Genomic DNA, 21,849 nt, shown 5'->3' with positions numbered 1-21,849 from the left:
CCAACAGTGCCTTAATGAACTTGTGGGTATTATACCACGACGAATACAGGCGTGCGTCAATGCAAGAGGACGTGCTACTGGGTATTAGAGGTACCGGTGTGTAAAGCGATCTGGACCACCACCTTTGAAAGCCTCGCTGTATGGTGGTACAACATGCGAGCAATAAAAAGGGCGGAAATGATGTTTATATTGATCTCTATTCAATTTTCTGTAAGGTTCCGGAACTTTCCGAAAGGAGGTGATGCAAAACTTTTTTTGATGTGTGTAATTTTCTAAACGTCCTTATGAATGAATATTCATGTGGGAATGACATTTTGGATGTTACAGTTTTCACAAACGTTGTTACAGCCTACCGTTTGTTGTAACTTTGAGCAGGTGGTCCATTTCGAGAGCAATACAGTACGAGTGTGAATTCTGGATGGTGGTAAAGACACTAAATAGGGATTGCCATATTAGAGGTACTGGCACACGCTGGTAACATTCGGTAAAGCTGACAAGATACTAAATCAGGGTTTTGTTTGTAATAGGTAATAAAGGCATTGTTTTAACAGTTGCTGTGATGTAAGAGTGAAAGAACTATGGGATAAATACTTATTTATTTAACCTGGTAAGATTAGAGCTATGAGGTCTTGCACCTGATCAGGCACTCTTCATATTTTACATACATCTATTGCGATATGCATGTTACATTACTTTTAGAAATTAAAAATTATAATAGCACAGATAAAGAATCACACAGTTGATGTCCGTTCTTGATAAGCACAACAATAAATGGAATTTATGAGAAGGTAGGTTTTGATTATTAGCGCCAAGAGCAATGGGAGTGAGAGAAAGAGGTGAAAGAGAGAGAGAAAGAGGAACGTGATAACACATGGTTAATGAATAGGTTGTAAGGGAAAAGGTGGCGAGATTCATGGAGAAAGGAAAGGAGAAAAAAGCATTAGTGGGAGAAGATAGGGCCATTGGCTTCGCTATTTGACAAAGGGGAAATTGGCTACATACGTTAATTTTCGGGGAAATTTTAGGAGGGTTACAAAAGGAACTGCTCCAGCTTCTTATTAAGAGCAGCAGGGCATTGAATTGTGCGTAGAGTGCAGGGCGGCCTGTTCCACAGGCGGACAGCAGCTATAGAGAAAGGGTGTGGCAATACTTATGTTTTATGAGTGAGCACAGCTGCTCCTTGTGTTTCGATAATGGCGAGACGACGGGTATTTAATCTCTGATGTACTGGGGTGTTTGTGCACTGAGCAGCAGATGAAGTAGACGTAGCCCAAGGTAATCACGTAACTCAGCTGTCCGAAACCACCCTAACTCTGCGTATTACGCACTGACGTGGTAAGGTAGACAAATGTGGCAGATATAACACCCATAAGCGTCCACGGTTTTTTCTGCCTAGTTTTCTCACTACTCGTACCGTGTCGAATTACATCGCAGTAGTGGAGAGGAATGAAAAGGCCGCTGCGACTATTGCACGTATAGTTTGCCAGGCCGGTCGTGCATTTGAATAAAATATTTTATCATCAGCTGTTTACCCGTATACAATGTATGAAGCAACTTATTAGGATTTTAGCAATGGCAGGTAAAGGAAAATAAAAGCGATTAATTTTGTGTATACTTACTATCAATCCATAGAGGCGATCTGTTTAAAAGCCGGAAAAAGCACATTCCCCAATATTCTCATCATGGTATTTATAATTTCTAACTCGCAAATGTGCGAACTTCCATAGATAGAAATAAGGGAGCCAAGGCCATCCTGAAACTAAACAAGGATCTGATAAAAATGTAAAAAGCAGGAACGTAGTGGGTACTAAATTAATAATTTATAAAAATATTCTTCAAAATAACCGCGTTTGAAATGTCGATGGAGAAACAAGTGTTAGAATAATGTCACATTTTACCTGCAATGTAGACGCCTTGGGGAGAAAGCTTTTCTGTTTCCGGTATTAAACTTAACCGTAAGCTGCAGCGTGGCCTATACGCTAAACGGTGCACATGTAGCGTCGAAAACAAGATGTAAATCAGCATCCCGACTGAAATGTTGGCAATTGTCAGTGTATTTTTGAAAACAAACTATAATAATCAGAAACAGTACATTCTGTTTTTGAACCACATACGTCAAAATTGTGCTACAATTAATTACTAACCGTTTTCAGATACTATGGAAGTTTCTATAGGGCATTAATATGCAACGCGATACTCTTACATTTAATAAATACTTGCAAAGTACCTGAAAACGTTTCGAAATTAATTGTAACACTATCTTGGATATTAGTGACTCAAAAACAGAATGCATTGTTTCTGATAATTATAGCTCGTTTTCAAAAATACACAACCATCCCTCAACATTTCAATCGGGGTACCTAATTACACCTTGTTTGTGACACTGCGCAAGCGCGGCTTTCCAGATAGACCAAGGTACAGCTTACGGTTATGTTTAATACTGGCAACAGCAACGCTTTCTCCCCAGGGTGTCCACATTGCAGGTGAAATGTGGCATCCTAACTGTTATTTCTGCGCAACATTTCAAACGAGGTTCTTTTGTTGAATATCTTTATAAATCAGTAATTTAATACCCACTACGTTCCTACGATTGGGTAGGATAATACCCCACATGTAGCTTATCAGACTGTTTCTGATCACCCTGTATACGGACATTGTGCTCAATGTATTGTCTGTTCTATCCTCTACTGATGTGTATGGATAAACTGTTGATCTCATTTATTGTGACTTATGGTTAGCAGTTGGCAGCCTGGTTCACTGTGTGTTGTATCTACTTACTGTTCATCTTGTTAAGTGATTATATTAGTATTAGATTGGGGCTTTTGTGTGGTTGATTCTGTTGGGGTACATTTTGTGGTTATTGTGTTCTGACCTAGTATTATATTATTTTATTCTTTTTTGTCGTTCCTTTACAGGTTACATAATTATTTATAGTGTGATTGTATGCTGTTTTGTGCCATCCTTGTTATTGTGAAGCTAAGGGTATCGTAAGGAGCAGATGATTTTACTGTTTGTTATGTTGTAGAATTTGTTAAGTCTTGCAAACTTATGAGTTGAGCGCTGGCTATTTTCTTGTTTTTGATCTTACTCATATGCTCTGATTTGTTGACATTTATTGTTAATAAACGTGTTTATAGTGTGTCAAGGACGTGCGGCCACACAACGCCAAGCCACCTTCCACTCCCATCGTTTCTTGTACTTACTGTCTAATTACAAGGCTCATAACGATATGAAGAACAAATCTGAAGAACATGATACTGGTCTATAAGGAAACGTTAGAGGAATAGAGAGACACCGAAAGAAATCGTCCATCGCTTCAAATTCGCTTGAAAATTGTGCGAAGTAACGTAGACAACAGCAGCTCCGAAATTTTAAGTCATTAAGACAGTTACTGGTGTGGCATTACTGCACATTACGTTCGTGTAAATACATTGTGGAGTCATACAGTAGCGTACAAAATATTACTTTCAATTGCTTGGGAAAAGATTTGTTTCTTTAGTTTGCAATATAGGTAATCTTAGAATCTTGAGAATGGACAACTTTAAGGCTACGTTATTGACACTAGTAGATTTCAGCAAAACTTTCTATGCTGTCAACTCTGACATACTGCTCAGAAAAATGGGACAGCTAAATTTTTCATACAGTACGCTGAAATGGCCTGAAAGCTATTTGAAAAGCAGACAGCAATATGTTGTCTGTGGGAATGAAAAGTCGTCATGGAAGCATGTTCTCGCAGGAGTGTCACAGTGGACAACACTAGGTCCATTTATGTTTTTCTTGTATGTCAATGAATGTCTCGTTGGTTCCGTCCGCCGACGAACTACAGCTTTACCTAAGTACCAAACCTGAAGATATCAGTACTGCGATCGTCAGTTGAATGATGATCTGTCTTCAGCGAAAACATGAGCGCAAAATACGAGATTTAAACTAAATGGAAAAAAGTCACAAGTAATCCTAGTATCCTATCAGAAATTAATGAGTTCAGGATTCCGCGAACAATTGCCTTCTATTCTGCTCGACGATGTTCCAGCATCATAACAGAAAACAGTGAAGAAATTAGGTGTAAGTTTGTACGAACATCTCAACTGGTCAGGAAATACTATTGTTAGGATACTGTGATAGATATTCTTACCAACTAGCGAGCTAGCAGCAGGCGCTAGCTGATAAGCCTTAGCTTCTAGACGTTGCTGTAGTCTACGGCCTTTTCTGGCGGACAGGGCGCTGTTGTGGGGTGCCGACAATGGAAGGTAACAGCGAGCGCGCAAAGTCAGTACTGCAGTGGGGCGGACTCGGTCGAGTGAGCACGTATTACAAGGATCGGTGGTTAAAAATACACGGAATTAATGTAAAAGTGATTAACCGAGTAATGGGAAGAGTATTTCATAAAACAGGAATGTCGAAATATCAGTGACTTCTTCATAGAGAATGATTTTTGGAATTTGTCAGTTTAATCAAAGTGAATGAGTACGATATATACACCTCAACAAAAGTTTGGAATATAATAGTTTCCTAGAATGACTTTTTACTGTTCACCCATTGAGGTTTGTACAGTACCTTATTAATTAAAGATAATTCCTTCTGAAAACAAGAACAGTTTTGGTTAGTTACAAAAAATCGTTTCAAAACAAAGCAGGCTCTCTCCTATGTGTACATCTTAAAAAACAAAAACCGTGAAAATCTTTACCTCGTGATGATTATTATGTCTTCAGTAGAGAGTACGTCCTCCCCGCACAGGATGAGTTCTTCCATTCTGCGAGGCATGCTCTGGATGAGACAATCAACTTTATCTTGGGGTACGTGGTCCTACTCCTCAGTGGCAGCTTCAGTGAGGTTCTGAAGATGGTCAGGTGGATTCGAACGCTGTGCAATGGCCACGTTCGGCAGGTCCCATGCATGCTGCATTGCCTTCATGTCTGGGTACGGTTGATGTTGGATCTTTGGAGATAGCGAGACACTGCTAGAGTACGGTGCGGCCATTACGTTCACGGTCCGTTCTCTTAAAATTACGGGAGTGAGAGCTTACATTGCCATCATGTGAAGGAAGCATTCTGTTTGCCTATATTTTTTCTCGGAACATATTTTCACAGGATGTGAAACGCAAACTGTACAATCATTCGTTCTACCGAACCTCCAACAATGTGCATAATGCTTTGTACGCAGGGCATCCAAAGTCGAAATATTCCGCCTTGAGTAACAAGGATCGTTCCTACTGTTAAAAATCTTTATCCAAACACATGACCGGTTTCGGAAACTATATTTGTATCATCAATTGTTTATCTGTATACTAATGTATAAAACAACTTATTAGAATTTTCGCGATGGTAGGTGATGGCAAATAAAAGCGAGTAGGTTTGTGTCTACTTACCACCCCAGACGTTCAAATTTCAGTTTTGTATCGTGGATCTGTCACTGCACTACAAAAACATCACCCTTCCAACAACTGGCTTAAATTGTCACCAATTTAAAAACACAGAGCTACATAAATTTCATTTCGTCTGATCACCAGCTACCTCACATTCGCCCTGTTTCTTTACCACAGTTTATACACTGTTCAGTCACATTAACGTGACCACCTGTCAAAAGGCTGAATAACCACCTTTTGCAGCGCTGTCCGCTGATAGACGTGTAGGAAGAGAGTCAACGTTGTTCTTGAAGGTACCGTTAAGGATGTGGTTCAAATGGCTCTAAGCACTATGGGACTTAACATCTGAGGTCATCAGTCCCCTAGACGTAGAACTACGTAAACCTAACTAACCTAAGGACATCACACACATCCATGCCCGAGCCAGGATTCGAACCTGCGACCGTAGCAGCCGCGCGGTTCCGGACTGAAGCGCCTAGAACCGCTCGGCCACTGCGGGCGGCTGATAAGGATGTGGAGCCATGCTACTCTAGAGCCGTGGCCAGCTGCGCTACGTTTCTAGGTTGATGATCCGCGGTGCGAACAGTGCGATCGAGGTCGTCCTACAGACTTTCGATTGTAATTAATTACGGGGAGTTTGGTAGCCAGGCGAGTACGGTTTACTCCAGATGCTCTTCGGACCATGCACGTACGCTGCGAGCTGTGTGACACGTTGCGTTGCCCTGCTCGTAGATGTCACCGTGCCGATGAAAAACAAACCACATGTAGGGGTGGACATGGTCTCCAGCGCCAGATGCATACTTGTATTGATCCACTGTGCCTTCTAGAACGTCGAGATCATGCAGGGAATGACACGAAAACATTCTCCAAGCCATAACGCACGGAGGGTGTTCACCTTCAGACGTTTCACGCCGTACATACCAGTGGCCATTTGTCCGATGGAGCATAACATCTGGAAAGCCCACATGTCGCCTCCTATTGGACGTCCAGTTGCGGTACTCGTGTCCAGCCTTCGTCGCCGATGAACAGCAGTCAGCATGGGTGCATGGACCAGGCGCCTGCTGCGGAGGCCCATATGCAGCAACGTTCGCTGAACATTAGTTGAGGAGACACTGTTGGTGGCTCCTTGGTTCATATGGGCAGTCAGTTGCTCAACAATTGTACCTCTATTCGCCCGTACTCATCTCCACAGCCATTACTCACATATGGACCGTGTTGCACCACGGTTGCCTCGGCTCCGGTTTTGGATAGCGCCATTTTGCCATGCACCACTCCGTACACTTTAACCGTGGCAGCACTAAACCAAGCCGTTTCGTAAATGCATCCACCCTTGGCCTCAAAGCCAGCGAGGGTTGGGTTGGGTTGGGTTGTTGTGGGGGAGGAGACCAGACAGCGAGGTCATCGGTCTCATCGGATTGGGGAGGGACGGGGAAGGATGTCGGCCGTGCCCTTTCAATGGAACCATCCCGGCATTTGCCTGGAGCGATTTAGGGTAATCACGGAAAACCTAAATCAAGATGGCCGGACACGGGATTGAACCGTCGTCCTCCCGAATGGGAGTCCAGTGTGCCAACCACATCGCCACCTCATTCGGTGAAAGCCAGTGATCATGTCGTTTTGGACGTCAGATAAATCGCTGCTTTTCCACATTACGACAATGACTGCACTGTTTCCCGCGTTTCCCGACACACTTCATATACTCTCCACTGTTAGGGCTGCGACCAGCTGTCTCTGAGTGGCTATTTGCAAGTTGACGTCGAACACAGGTAGGTCACAGTAATATGACTGGACCGTGTACTACAATACGAAATGAACTCACTGTACTTCTTTTTGTAATGTTTCAGGACGGTTATCCCATTGAAGTAGAACCGGCCCCAATTCCGGTAAGTGTTCAGCAGGATGCTTTTTTCTGTGAGGGTTTCCGACCTTCCGTCTGTTTATTTCCTACTACATGCTTATGCAATGACCGCTAAGACATTCACAGGTAGGATACGAGATGTAGTAATAATGTTTTAATTATAACCTCGAAAAGAATTTAGTTATGCAATTAATTTGTTCGTTTGCAGCTACAGTTCTGCAGTCTAGGAGAGCCCAATCAAAATGGCGCAGCCCAGTGATGACGTGGAATTGGATAATGTAGCGGCGTGCTACGGCACTGTGACGCGGTAATCTCAATCTGTACCTGGACTGCAGACCTGTAGCTGCAAACAAACAAAAAATTAATCGCATAACTTAATTGTTTTGAGGTTATAATTAAACCATTTGTTCGTAGATTACATGGTCTAAGTTCGTGATCGTTGATTACACAACTCTAGTAAGCAAAACAATAAATACGTTGACTCATGCCTACCTTAGTATGATTGTAGCAAACTGTTTAATGTCATGTCCGATCATTTTCCTAAGCCTGTCAATTGAAAGCATCAGCTTCACAATGCTTTTTCATTTGTATAATGATGACTTACATAACACATTTGTTTAATTAGACATTAAAAAAGTAGTTACAGAAGTTGAGGTATCTATTTTTTTGCTCTAAGCTGGATGTACGCTATAGGTTAGCAAACTACATTTTAATACAAAATGTTTTAACATGAAAAACGTCTTGTGGCTCCAAACCTATTATAATTCTTTCAAAATGACACTGCTCAGGTAGTTGGTATACCAAAATTCAAAGTACTCTACCAGCAGAATGAACACAGAGGTACCTCAGACCAAAATTATCGCTTTGTGCAGCTTTAAACCTATTGTATGAGGTTAAGTCAAATGAAACTTGATTATTGCGTCTACACGCAAGGTGGCACCAAGTAACTAAGAGTAGCGTGACGCCATCTATTGGTAGAGAGACTGACGCGTGCGCACCGTTTGATGCTGCATAGCGCCAGTGTGGTTCACGCCGAAGAGAAGGCAGTCACACAAGTCATCATCCACTACCGAACATGGAGGCGAGTAAGCAGGTGCAAGCCCGCCCGGTTAGCCGTGCGGTCTGACGCAGTGCTTTCCGGGCGGGAAGGTGTGCCGGTCCCCGGCACGAATCTGCCCAGTAGATTAGTGTCGAGATCCGATGTGCCGGCCAGTCTGTGGATGGTTTTTAAGGCGGTTTTCCATCTGCCTCGGTGAATACGGGCTGGTTCCCCTTATTCCGCCTCAGTTACACTATGTCGGCGATTGCTACGCAAACACTGCGTACACCATTATTACTCTACCACGCAAACATTTGGGGTTAGACTCGTCTGGCATGAGACGTTCCCAGGGGGTCCACTGGGGGCCGAACCGCACAGTAACCCTGGGTTCGGTGTGGGGCAGCGGTGAGATGTGTGGACAGCTGTAGCCTGTTGTGGGGTTGTGTACCACTGAGGGCTACGGCGGGCTTCGTCGTTTGTCGGTCCCCAGTTCCCTACAATACAATACAATACAATACAGTCACGTACAAAGTCGTTCAAGTGTTGGCGCAAACGATTCCTTGAGGGGCGCAAGTCACTGGAAGACGATGCTCGTCCTGGAGAGGCTCATCGTGTCATCACACCGGAAGTGGTTGCGGATGTGAAGGCTTTAGTGTTGGACAACCGCAGAATAACCGTGGACGAGATCCATCGGTTACTGAGTATTAGCGTGGGCACCGCCCACACCATAATTCAACAACACTTGCACTTTCGAAAAATCTGTGCGCAGTGGGTTCCCCACCAGCTGACCGCCGAACAGCGCTATGTTCGAATTGCGCTGTCTTTGAGTCATCTGCAGCGTTATCATGAGGAGTAATACGGCTTTCTGTCGCGTATTGTCCCAGATGACGAAACATGGTGTCACCATTTTCAATTCGGAAACCAAGACTCAGAGCAAGCAGTGGAAACATGCGACTTCACCACCTCCAAAGAAATCAAAGACCGTGCACATCAATTCCGGTGAGGTCCTGATCTCCTTCTTTTTTGACCACAAGGGTCCACTGCTTGACGAGTTCCTGGAACGGGAACCACCATCAATGTCCATCGTTATCAAGCCACTTTTCAGAACCTTAGACGAGCCATCAAGTCGTAACGCCGCGGCATGTTGTCCAATGGCGTTGTCCTCCTGCATGATAATGCCCGCCCACACATGGCCAATGTGGAGAAGCCGACATTGCAGCAGTTTCGGTGGGAAACGCTGGAACATCCACCGTACGGTCCCGACCTTTCACTGTGTGACTTTCATGTGTTTGGACCTCTAAAACAAGCTATTCGCGGACATCGATTCTCAACGAAGTGTGTGACTGGGTCCAGGCCTGGAACCGACAGCAGCCTACTAGCTTCTTCAAGGGTGGAATCAACCGGCTAGTGTCGCAATGGGATAAATGTGCCAACAGTTTTGGAGACTATTTTTGAGTATGTGTCTTGTGCATAACTACATTTTTGAGTTAACAAAGTTGTTACCGTTACTTTACACTAGTGACCAGGTTTCATTTGAATGCCCCTTATAGAAGTGACAAAAGCTATGTATCACAGGCGTATGTAAGACCCAAGAGTCATTGTATGCCCCTATATGGCGATACTGAGGACGCCAGTGACATCGCAGCTGGTGGCTAGAGTATATGAGGATGTATCAGCAGCCCTCCAGCAGTTGCTTAATTTGTCAGAATGCAAAGAGTACTCGGTCGAAAGCACATGGGATTTTGACTACTTGACACAGCTGGAAGCCCGAAAACGTTTTATCACAGGCATGGCATAAGTTTACAATATATTATTTATAATATCGAATTTTGTTTCCCCCCATATGTTCCCTATGTCTGACAGATTTTCATCCATCTGATGAAAAGAAAGTCTGTGTGTGGCTTAACAGCACCTACAGATATCAGAACACAAATCATTATTTATTCCTTTTGCGACCCTAATCATAAAGCGACCGGGGCTTGAGAATACCACTGCAAGACAGTTACAAGAGAAACAGAAAAAAGAAGGTCCGGTAGAGACCACGCACGTGTAACAATGTTTTTTAATGTTATCACTAACATTACCTTTTCTTTGAAGCATTGGTGATTAACAGACAAAGGAACTGACTGCAAAGTATTCATACATAGTACACTTACAATCATAATTGACTAATACATCTATCTTGCGTAATGACCCCTTGGTGCGTAATCTTACACATTAAGTTTTAGAACTCTTACTCAACAAATAGCGCCCTTTCAATGTTACGTCGATTAATAATGTCCTGGGAATGTCGAAAATATTTGTAAAACTTGTTACAGTTTGTGGCGTTTCATGAGCAACACTTGGCTGAGTATGGATTCTGTTTTCTGGCAGGGCTTGGAGACATCCCCGGGTCCGCCAGGGCCCAAAGGAGACACTGGAGAAGCCGGGCCTCCAGGTCCAGCAGGGCCACCTGGACCACAAGGTGAATGTATTGTCTTGCAGTAAGCCCACCACCGGAAACCCGTGGTAGAAGTAAGTCCACAACCGGAAACGTCTGGTGGAACTAAGTCCACAACTGGAAAACTCTAGTAAAATTAAGTCCACTACTGAAAACCTCTGGTTAATGTGATTCCACTATTGGAAACCTCTAGTAGATGTAAGTCCACTATTGGAAACCTCTCGTAGATGTACATTCACGACAGCAAACCTGTGGCACATGTAAGTTCACTAATGGAAATCTCAGACAGACAGGACTTTTGCAGCAATCTTACATTGTCACACTGTATGTAAAAGGGCATCACAATGTGGAAAGCATCAGGAAACAGTATGACACAAAAAACAAATAAAGTACATGCAAACGATTTCATTCTATAATGGATAGAATACTTCTAAAAATATAATCTTTCAAATTTTCACGATCTACACTGAGACTTCCTACGTGTGTTGGAATTAAGTCTAATCGTGGATCGACGGTACAGCCTGTCGCCAGTGGATGTGATGGAAAATCAAGACTCGTATATTTATTTGGGTGGTTATATAGTTGAATCGGTACTTAGAGAGTTTTAAAGCACTTGTATATGACCCGTGCTTCTACCATACACTATATCTAGGCGATTAGTGATGGCCTGTGATACATTCAAAACCATCACTTGTGGTCTATTGTCCCATAGCAGATCAAAACTTATTTCAGAAAATAGTGCCCTCGTAGTACCACGAATGGAAAATGAATAGCAGCGAAATCTTAAGTGCAGATTAAAATCTGTATTGCAAGGATAGCCTAGACGGCACTGGTGGTGGTGGCGATGTATTTATTTCTGTAGAGAATTTTATATGTAGTAAAAGCTGCTCAAATTCTGAAAGAATCTGCATAAGGTACATGTCAAAGGTGGGTCAAACATAGCATTCGGATTCTTTTATGGACCACTTGCTTCAGGAGCTCTAGTGGCCTAACGCTTGAGAGAAAATTTGGAGAATATCGAGGTCAGCTTGCAATTATAGAATGGAAAAGTTACATCACTAAAACTGATGCCAGGGACAGGGATTTATAACTTTATTCTGAAAGCGTTTTGTCAAAATTCGTTCAAACAGTGAGAGAATTGAATCAACAGGGCTACGTCTCAAATTCCCTAGAAAGTAACACACCTAATCTCTTCTAATCAATCAATGTAAAGAGAAAGGGGGGGGGGGGGAGAGGAAATCTGTGACAATGAGGGTGTTATAGCGTCAATTACTACAGGTATTAAAGATAATGGTAAATAATATAGGATAAGAATACCGTTTAGCAAGTGTGGCATGAAATAGACTGCAGATTATATGAGCAGTCAATGTCAAATATTCTTCTGTAGGGACGGAGATGTGGAACACACATGGATAAAATTTAGAAGCGTTGTACAATCTTTCTTAGGCAGGTATGTGTCGGGGGAGGTTGTGAGGAGTGGAAAAGATCCACTGCTGTTCAACATCCTTGTCAGAAAGTTCTATCACAGATTTAAGGGAATTCAAAACCTTGTTCAGAAATAAAAAGTAGACGATGTCAAAATAAGTAGAAGTATTGCAAGGCGGGAATCGTTCAGTGAATTCTAGTCCGAAATTTTATTGACTGATCTGAGGATAAAATCATTTACTCAGTCATTCAGTGATCACACTGGCACCTAAAACGGAGATCAGACAGGTCAGAAATATTGAATACAGGTCTTCCGAAGTAGTTTCGCTGTGGAAGATCAGAATACGATTCCTCTTTCGAAACAATGCACGAGCGCGGAGATGTCAGATATTGAGATAAGTGATCGCGAAATAGAAAACATCGCTCTACACTAATGAGGCATCTGCACAAAATGAGATACCTGAATGAATGTACACACACCAAAAAAAGTTTTGTGTCACCCCGGTTCTCAGAACTCCTAAAGTTAGACGTTGACTGTGGATACTATATCACAGACACAGTCCCTCTGACTGTTCAGAGATGTCACTAAACCCGCCCAAAGATGCAAAAACCATGCATGAGCAGCGCCTATTAGACGGACAGGGACCGACAGCCGATCAGTTCCAGTCATTCCACCAGGTAGGAGGTACACAGCTCGTGTTGTCTGTAGTTCAGCAATGCCTAGACGGTCAATACCGCGGTCCGATCGCATCCGAATTGTTGGTTACTTTGTGCCAGGAAGGGCTCTCAACAAGGGAAGTGTCCAGGCGTCTCGGAATGAACCAAAGCGATGTTGTTCGGACATGGAGGAGATACAGAGAGACAGGAACTGTCGATGACATGCCTCGCTCAGGCCACCCAAGGGCTACTATTGCAGTGGATGACCGATACCTAGGATTATGGCTACGAGGAATCCTGACGGCAACGCCACCATGTTGAATAATGCTTTTCGTGCAGCCACAGGACGTCGTGTTACGACTCAAACTGTGCGCACTAGGCTGCATGATGCACAACTTCACTTCCGATGTCCATGGCGAGGTCCATGTTTGCAACCACGACACCATGCAGCGCGGTACAGATGGGACCAACAACATGTCGAACGGACCACTCAGGTTTGGCATCACGTTCTCTTCACCGATGAGTGTCGCATATGCCTTCAAGCAGACTGTCGTTGGAGACGTGCTTGGAGGCAACCCGGTCAGGCTGAACGCCTTAGACACACTGGCCAGCGAGTGTAGCATGGTGGAGGTTCCCTCCTATTTTGGGGTGGCATTATGTGCAGCCGATGTACACCGCTGGTGCTCATGGAAGGCGCCGTAACGGCTGTACGATACGTGAATGCCTTCCTTCGGCCGATAGTGCAATCATTTCGGCAGCATGTTGGCGAGGTATTCGTCTTCATGGACGACAGTTAGCGCCCCCATCGTGCACATCTTGTGATTGACTTCCTACGGGATAACGACATCGCTCGACTAGAGTGGCCAGCATTTTCTCCAGACATGAACCCTACCTAACACGCCTGGGATAGATTGAAAAGAGCTGTTTATGGACGACGTGACCCACCATCACTCTGAGGAATCTACGCCGAATCGCATGTCCAGGAGTGGGACAATCTGGACCAACAGTGCCTTGATGAACTTGTGGATAGTATGCCACGACGAATATAGGCATGCATCAATGCAATTGGACGTGCCACGGGGAATTAGAAGTACCAGTGTGTACAGCGATCTGGACCACCACCTTTGAAGGTCTCGCTGTATGGTGGTAGGTACAACATGTATTGTGTGGTTTCCATGAGCAATACAAAGGGCGGAAATGATGTTTATGTTGATCTCTATTCCAATTTCCTGTTCAGGTTCCGGAACTCTCGGAACCGAGGTGATACAAACCTTTTTTTGAAATGTGTATATGGATTATGCGAAAACTTTACTGTCCTTCTAACACCTGTTTATCGCAGTTTTCTGGGGCAGCGAATGCCATGAAGCTACTGAAGAAAGAAGGCAACTCAGTTCCAGGGAGACTCGTGGTGCGCATGCACGTAGTAATAGGCCAATCTGTTTTATGATTGTGGAACACAGTGTACGTTCAAGCAAATAACCCTTTCGGAGACCGTAAGTCTCCTGTGTAGAATATACGTGGTGTTTGTTCTTTCGGAAATGTCTAAAAGAACAGACACCACATCTATAGGATTAAGGTGTTGGCGGCCAATGATCCCTTCCGTGCAGATGCACACCAAGCTCTACCTCTTACGGGAATTGGAGAAATTCCACGAGTAATGACGCTAATGAGCAGGGGAACTACATTCAGTAGTCTGTGGTAGAAGTTGGAGGCGTGCTACGGTAGTCTGTGCAGTTGTGGAGACCACCGAATGACGTCGCGGTAGCACATCTTCATAGTAAGTAGGATATCCAGGTTCGAATCCCCGTCCGGCACAAATTTTCAACTTGCCTCAGTGATATAAATCAATGCTCACTGGCAGCCAATTACCTTTAATTTCTTTGTCTCCTATGTAGAAAGCAACATGGATTCCACAAACAGAAAACTTCTGGAATTCACTACGTCCTGATAAACCTCGAGATTCAGAAATCTGTAGAGATCCCAGGTTGATGGGATGTTCTTGTTCCCCATAGCACAATATTGCCCCCAAAGCCCTGAGTTCGTGGCGCGATGCCTCTTTCCAGTAGCCGCCCTCCTGGATGAGGGTGTATCCAGACACGACCGTTGGCCTGATGTGCCAAAGAAAAATGTGCTTCATGTTATCAAATGGCAATTTTCCATTGATCCAACGTCCAACACGGATGATCGCATGCTGACTCCATTCGTTACCAACGATGTCGTTGGGTCAACATGGGAAGTACACCTAGGCGTCGTCTGCTACAGAGCCCCATGTTCAACAATGCGCAGTGAACCTCGTCCTCCGAAACACTTGTGTCTGCACCTGCATTGTATTCTCTCGTCATATCTGTCACAGATTGCCACCTTTCCTACATTGCAGAGTGGGTAAGCAACCGACTTCCACGTTCTGCGGTGAGGTGTTTACATACAACATCTTGTCTCCTACTCGTGGTTTTAACGTCCTTCAGCCATTTTCCAAGATGCTCACGACGATAGCATGCGAACAGCCGAGCAGCTTCGCCGTTTCAGCCATGCTCATTCCCATGTGCCGATCTAAAACAACCAGTCGTCAGTAGATTTCCCGATATGGGGCCCGTTTCATCGCTGTAATGACTCCCCAACCGCCTAAAACAACCAGTCGTCAGTAGATTTCCCGATATGCGGCCCGTTTCATCGCTGTAATGACTCCCCAAACGCCTAAAACAACCAGTCGTTAGTAGATTTCCCGATATGCGGCCCGTTTCATCGCTGTAATGACTCCCCAACCGCCTAAAACAACCAGTCGTCAGTAGATTTCCCGATATGCGGCCCGTTTCATCGCTGTAATGACTCCCCAACCGCCTAAAACAACCAGTCGTCAGTAGATTTCCCGATATGCGGCCCGTTTCATCGCTGTAATGACTCCCCAACCGCCTAAAACAACCAGTCGTCAGTAGATTTCCCGATATGCGGCCCGTTTCATCGCTGTAATGACTCCCCAACCGCCTAAAACAACCAATCGTCAGTAGATTTCCCGATATGCGGCCCGTTTCATCGCTGTAATGACTCCCCAACCGCCTAAAACAACCAGTCGTCAGTAGATTTCCCGATATGCGGCCCGTTTCATCGCTGTAATGACTCCCCAACCGCCTAAAACAACCAGTCGTCAGTAGATTTCCCGATATGCGGCCCATTTCATCGCTGTAATGACTCCCCAACCGCCTAAAACAACCAGTCGTCAGTAGATTTCCCGATATGCGGCCCGTTTCATCGCTGTAATGACTCCCCAACCGCCTAAAACAACCAGTCGTCAGTAGATTTCCCGATATGCGGCCCGTTTCATCGCTGTAATGACTCCCCAACCGCCTCTGATCCGCCTGGAATCTTTCCATACCGCATCATGTGCCCGTAGCACTACCAGACGGCATTCAGTCTCGTGTTGAGCAGCGGTCATGTTTTGGCTCATCAGTGTATGCGTGCAAGGATATGATATGATGAGGTATCAATGATTGACTGATACAAACGACGTTAATAGTAATAATACAGAAAATCATCTAGTGCATAACAACTAATGTCGCAAGTTCTATCAGACTATTCTCTGACAATGTTCCATATAGCAACATTGCAAACTCAGAAATAGAAGCGAAACGTAGAAAGATCTGCAGAGAAATGACACTGGGAGGAGTGACTGACGGTAGAACCTTGACGTATACAACATATTACGTACACGTAAGCGGAAAATTCCCTTATTGTTCTATTATACAGCTGATGATCAGTCACTACAAACAATAAAAGTCGTTAAAACGCGTTTGAAGCAATGTTAAGTGAAAAGTCCACGTAATACTGTTTGTAAAAGTAGACGAAGTCAGGCTAAAATTCATAGGGGGAACTGTAGGGAAATGTAATTCGCTATTAAAGAAAGCAGCTTACCAAACTTTCGTTCCACTCATTCTCGAACACTGTTCGTCAGTCTGGGCCCGTTACCGGATATGATTAACAAAGAAGATACAAGGAAGAGCAGTGTATTTCGTCACAGCTTCGTTTAGAAAGAGAGGATAGACGGTAAATAATCGAGTAGAACAGAAGTGATATCTGGCGTTCCGCAAGGTAGTGTCATAGGGCCTCTGCTGTTCCTGATTACCATAAATGATCTAGGTGATAATCTGAGCAGCCCCCTTAGATTGTTTGCGAGTAAAATCATCAAACAATCAGTTCTAATTACAATCTAGAGAGAATTTCTGTATGGTGCGAAAAGTGACAATTGGCACTAAACAAAGAAAAGTGCGAGGTCATCCACATGGGTACTAAAAGAAATCCGATAAATTTTGGGTATACGATAAATCGCACAAATCTAAGGGCTGTCAATTCGACTAAATACCTAGGAATTACGAGCAATTTAAATTGGAAAGACCACATAGATAATATTGTGGGGAAGGCGAAACACAGACTGCGCTTTGTTGGCAGAAAACTTAGAAGATGCGACAAACCCACTAAAGAGACAGCCTATATTACACTTGTCCGTCCTCTGCTGAAATATTGCTGCGCGGTGTGGGATCCTTACCAGGTAGGATCGACGGAGGACATCGAAAAAGTACAAAGAAGGGCAGCCCGTTTCGTGTTATCGCGCAATAGTGGTGAGAGTGTCACTGATATGATACGCGAGTTGGGGTGGCAGTCACTGAAACAAAGGCGGTTTACTTTGCGGCGAGATCTATTTACGAAATTTCAAACACCAACTTTCTCTTCCGAATGTGAAAATATTTTGTTGACACCCACCTACATAGGGGGAAATGATCATCACAATAAAACAAGAGAAATCAGAGCTCGAACGGAAAGATTTAGGTGTTTCCTTTTCCCACGCGCCATTCGAGAGTGGAATGGAAGAGAAGCAGTATGAAAAGAGTTCGATGAACCCTCTGCCAGGCACTTAAGTGTGAACTGCAGAGTGACTATGTAGATGTAGATATAGATGTAGCAAGGAGGCCACGGGGATGTTCATCAAACGCCAGTGGAAGTCGCTAACTCTTATGTCCGTACCCTTAACTGGACACGTTGACATGTGCTGCTTCTCAGCCACTTTTGCACGACAAATTACCAGCATTATTATTAAATGCTGTTGTTTCAGAAAGACAGCTGGGCACACGACGTGCTCCAGCCCGTTTACTATACCTTGTATGACAGTACGAAACCATAACGTTTAATGACTGATCGAGGAATTTCACCAGCAGCATGGTTTCGCCATTCACTTGATCTTGATCCTTTAGACTTTTGGCTATAGTGTCACTACATCCACTGATGTATGCCACAACCATTGATAGTGTGCACACATTACAGATGGCATGTCCCAAACATGCTACCAAACTAGCGATTAGTCACTTGTATACGAACGCGTTCATGACTCTTTGTGACGGAGGTTTGAGTAGTAACCATATGAACGCCCCTGTACTGTCAACAGACAGATGGCTTTCACAGGATACGGCAGCCCATGTCTCAAAAGATAAGTTCTCCGGAAATCTAGAACTTCTTCTGGTTTTAACGAACAAAATCTATCGGCGACATCTTGTACTTCAGATATGAAATCTAACATGAAAACGGTTTTTATGTGGCCTCCAATACGTTGCAGGACCTCCAGGGCTTGACGGAGCGGCTGGTCCACCAGGACCCCCAGGACTACCTGGACCGCCCCCAGATCCGGAGGAACTCAAGGTGAGTCTCCCAAGTTCATCATCCTACTAATTTGCGTATTATTTTATAATAATGAGGTTACGAGAGGATCTATAGTTACCTAAGGTACTACACTATCTCTGCTTTATCTGCATACTGTCTACCACTTATTAAGTAGAACACAGACAAGCAGACTGTGGTCGAATGAATTACTTTGAGAAACACAATGTTTCGTTCCCACCTGTGGAAAACATCTTCAAGAAGGGTCGCAGTTTCAACGAAGTTCCAATACACAACCTGTCTCGGGACTGGCTAAAGTGACATATCTATTCTGTGTGCTCCTGCATAGAAGTGTGATGTCCCTTCTTTTCTTTTTATCGAAGTATAACAGAGTTCCAACAGATAACTGGCATGAATGGCAACCACACCCGTGATGTTACATTTCAGATGATGAAAATCGTGACAGCTGCCTCATAATGATTTATTAATTACGTCAAGTTTCATGACATGGCAAACGCATCAGCAGATAACAAACTATTGACCTAAAGAAGATACAAAAATCGTAACTAGAACTATATTAATAGATATAACGTTGATTAGCAAGTGATGTACATGGACTTTTCAATATATAACGTCCTTAAAATCTCAGTAAGGATAACTAGTAGAAGTCCCCTGTCTTCCTGCACGAAATTGGCATAATAAAGTATGCAACCATTATGAATAAAACAGCCATTGGATCTAGAGAAATATCTAACTCAAGAAACAAAATATTGTTTAACAAGAACTGCCAAGCATCACTATTAAAAAAAGTTGGAGTCACGAACGATGGCGGTCGAGTTTAGACTTACGCTGTGCACCTATATCACGCATTCTCCGACAGCCAGTGAGAGCGTTCAGTATTGCTCTGAGCGCTCTGCTATGAATGATGTACGCAATGCGAGAATTATGCATTACCGTAACGAGTTATTTAGTAAATTTTTATTCCATTTGTTGTGAGTTGTCATGGCTGATCATGGTGGTGACCGACAAATTCTACACAAGCAAGAGAATACATGATTTTCGGGATACACGCTTTCACCAGGCACAAAGCACGTGTATGCGCCTGCCTCAACGTCCCTTGGAAGCGGCAACTATGTAATCCCCGTCCTTGTCTCAGCCTGCACGAACTACCATCGTTCATGGTCTATAGTAGAACACAGACAAGCAGGCGCAGTTCCAGGAAGAATGCCCAGCAGTGCACGAGCAGAACCAAGGAAGCTAGACCTCAAGAGACACCAAAGGATTCCTTTTCTGGATAGAATATATGAAGAAGTTGGCAAATCATAGCCCGCGAATAATATTACACGCGCTTTTTTTCATACCTAAGAATCCTCGTGCCTCTGTTAGACACAATATGATGTCGGGATGAGGCCCCTTTAATGGTACGATGTTTATAGTATTTGTTGTGACAGTTGCCTGGTAAAATGTTGTTGTTGTAGTCTTCAGTCCTAAGACTGGTTTGATGCAGCTCTCCATGCTACTCTATCCTGTGCAAGCTTCTTCATATCCCAGTACCTACTGCAACCTACATCCTTCTGAATCTGCTTAGTGTATTCATCTCTTGGTCTCCCTCTACGATTTTTACCCTCCACGCTGCCCTCCAATACTAAATTGGTGATCCCTTGATACCTCAACACATGTCCTACCAACCGATCCCTTCTTCTAGTCAAGTTGTGCCACAAACTTCTCTTCTCCCCAATCCTATTATCCATATATTATGTGATCTACCCATCTAATCTCCAGCATTCTTCTGTAGCACCACATTTCAAAAGCTTCTAGTCTCTTCTTGTCCAAACTATTTATCGTCCATGTTTCACTTCCATACATGGCTACACTCCATACAAATACTTTCAGAAATGACTTCCTGACACTTAAATCAATACTCGATGTTGACAAATTTCTCTTCTTCAGAAACGCTTTCCTTGCCATTGCCATTCTACATTTTATATCCTCTCTACTTCGACCATCATCAGTTATTTTGCTCCCCAAACAGCAAAATTCCTTTACTACTTTAAGTGTCTCATGTCCTCATCTAATTCCCTCAGCATCACCCGACTAAATTCGACTACATTCCATTATCATCGTTTTGCTTTTGTTGATGGTCATCTTATACCCTTCTTTCAAGACACTATCCATTCCATTCAACTGCTCTTTCAGTGCTCTGTCAAACTCTTCACACAGTATTATATCTCCCATTTCATCTTCATCTACATCCTCTTCCATTTCCATAATATTGTCCTCAAGTACATCGCTCTTGTATAGACCCTCTATATACTCCTTCCACCTTTCTGTTTCCCCTTCTTTGCTTAGAACTGGGTTTCCATCTGAGCTTTTGATATTCATACAAGTGGTTCTCTTTTCTCTGAAGGTCTCTTTAATTTTCCTGTAGGCTGTATTTATCTTACCCCTAGTGAGATAAGCCTCTACATCCTTACATTTGTCCTCTAGCCATGCCTGCTTAGCCATTTTGCACTTCCTGTCGATCTCATTTTTGAGACGTTTGTATTCCTTTTTGCCTGCTTCATTTACTGCATTTTTATATTTTCTCCTTTCATCAATTACATTCAGTATTTCTTCTGTCACCCAAGGATTTCTACTAGCCCTCGTCTTTTTACCTGCTTGATCCTCTGCTGCCTTCACTACTTCATCCCTCAAAGCTACCCATTCTTTTTCTACTGTATTTCTTTCCCCCGTTCCTGTCAATTGTTCCCTTATGCTCTCCCTGAAACTCTGTACAACATCTGGTTTAGTCAGGTTATCCAGGTCCCATCTCCTTAAATTCCCACCTTTTTGCAGTTTCTTCAGTTTTAATCTACAGGCCATAACCAATAGATTGTGGTCAGAATCCACATCTGCCCCTGGAAATGTCTTACAATTTAAAACCTGGTTCCTTAATCTCTGTCTTACCATTATATAATCTATCTGAAACCTGTCAGTATCTCCAGGCTTCTTCCATGTATACAACCTCCTTTCATGATTCTTGAACCAAGTGTTAGCTATGATTATGTTGTGATCTGTGCAAAATTCTACCAGGCGGCTTCCTCTTTCATTTCTTACCCCCAATCCATATGCACCTACTAAGTTTCCTTCTCTCCCTTTTCCTACTGCCGAATTCCAGTCACCCATGACTATTAAATTTTTGTCTCCCTTCACAATCTGAATAATTTCTTTTATTTCATCATACATTTCTTCAATTTTTTCGTCATCTGCAGAGCTAGTTGGCATATAAACTTGTACTACTGTAGTAGGCGTGGGCTTCGTATCTATCTTGGCCACAATAATGCGTTCACTATGCTGTTTGTAGTAGCTTACCCGCATTCCTATTTTCCTATTCATTATTAAACCTACTCCTGCATTACCCCTATTTGATTTTGTGTTTATAACCCTGT

The 21,849-nt window shown here is 43.5% G+C and overlaps 1 protein-coding gene across 1 annotated transcript in view; it reads left to right on the top strand.

Annotated features, from left to right (window-relative positions):
- LOC126176514 (collagen alpha-1(IX) chain-like) overlaps positions 1-21,849 on the top strand; it is a 341,330-nt gene that overhangs the window by 211,311 nt on the left and 108,170 nt on the right. The window contains exons 10-12 of the mRNA XM_049923671.1: positions 7,207-7,245; positions 10,633-10,723; positions 18,381-18,463. Of these exons, the coding sequence (XP_049779628.1) occupies positions 7,207-7,245; positions 10,633-10,723; positions 18,381-18,463 (213 nt within the window). The remainder of the gene's footprint in view (positions 1-7,206; positions 7,246-10,632; positions 10,724-18,380; positions 18,464-21,849) is intronic.

This window comes from Schistocerca cancellata, chromosome 3 (genome assembly GCF_023864275.1).
Source record: "Schistocerca cancellata isolate TAMUIC-IGC-003103 chromosome 3, iqSchCanc2.1, whole genome shotgun sequence".
NCBI classification, from domain to species: Eukaryota; Metazoa; Arthropoda; class Insecta; order Orthoptera; family Acrididae; genus Schistocerca; species Schistocerca cancellata.
The sequence above is the reverse complement of the archived record's forward strand: the minus strand, read 5'-3'. Positions and strand labels throughout refer to the sequence as shown.